Below are 1,152 nucleotides of genomic sequence, written 5' to 3' on the forward strand. Positions count from 1 at the left end.
TCATCACCGGAAACCACATCAGCCAGATCGGACCCGAGTCTTTCCGGGGACTGGACAACGTGACGAACTTGTCACTGTCTAACAACAGGTAAAGCAATGATGTATATCTGAAGCCACATCGACTTCATCTGACTCTTAAAATACTGTTAACAACTCTTTCTAAAGTTACGGTGAATCAATATGGAATCTCCTTCAAACTGTTCAAGAATCTTTATGTCATTTTGATCACAGTGGAGGCTAAAGTCAATGTAAAACTTTAGTGTAGCAACTATAATATTTTGATTTTAAAAGGGGAAGCTCATGCTTAAGGTGTTAAATGTGTGTACAGGTTTATTCTCACATCCTTGATTAATTCTACTTCATTTCTTCATAACCCTACTAGGTCACTCGTTATTAAAAACAATGTATGGCTCTTTTAAAAATAAAACTGAACTATATAAACGTAACCAGATTTGAAAATTGAATCAGTCATAAGTTATATGATTTCCTTCTGAATGTAAACAATTCTATTCAGAAAGTTCCCTTAACAGGAAAACGTTTTATCTCAGATTTACTCATTTTACCCCATTCTTGCCATGATGCTGACATGGTATAAAACAACCAAATAAATAAACACCCCTCAATATCTGTTGTAGTTTTGACCCTGCAACTACACTTTATCGACATCTGTAGTTCAATGGAGAACCTTTAACATCATGCAAAAACGTTCTATTGTGTAAAAGGTTGGATTTTCACACTAGATCACTGAAAGGTTCTTTGGGGAACCAAAAAACGATTCTACTACGGCATCAAAAACCCACCTTTATTTTTAAGAGTGTAGTGTAAAATGTTCCTTTTCTCCTCTACAGGATCTCAGAAGTGAAGTCTCACACATTTTCTAGCCTGCGGAGCCTCAGATCGCTGGACCTCAGCAACAACCAGCTAGCCGTCATCCACCCTGAGGCGTTCACCGTCCAGAGCCGCATGCTGAGGGAGCTCAACCTCAGTCGGACTCTCTATAACCACTCGTCCGTCACTGATTTAGCCACCTCTCTTCGCTGGAGCAGCCTGGCTGACCTGCTGGCACTGGACCTGTCCAGTAACGGCCTTGTCTACTTGCCCCCGGGCATCTTTTGCCATCTTGTCGGCCTGCGGCGCCTTCAGCTTGGCAAC

General features: G+C 41.3%; 1 protein-coding gene across 1 annotated transcript; it reads left to right on the plus strand.

Annotated features, from left to right (window-relative positions):
- Window positions 1-5: 5 nt before the first annotated feature.
- On the plus strand, window positions 6-1,146 carry LOC107736048 (phospholipase A2 inhibitor-like; the record flags this gene model as incomplete). The annotated part of the gene is made up of 2 exons (XM_016547558.1): window positions 6-88; window positions 849-1,146. Coding segments are annotated over 2 exons (381 nt in total), but the record flags the coding sequence as incomplete, so codon positions are not given.
- Window positions 1,147-1,152: the final 6 nt, after the last annotated feature.

This window comes from Sinocyclocheilus rhinocerous, unplaced genomic scaffold (genome assembly GCF_001515625.1).
Source record: "Sinocyclocheilus rhinocerous isolate Xijiao unplaced genomic scaffold, SAMN03320098_v1.1 C36454509, whole genome shotgun sequence".
Taxonomy (NCBI): Eukaryota; Metazoa; Chordata; class Actinopteri; order Cypriniformes; family Cyprinidae; genus Sinocyclocheilus; species Sinocyclocheilus rhinocerous.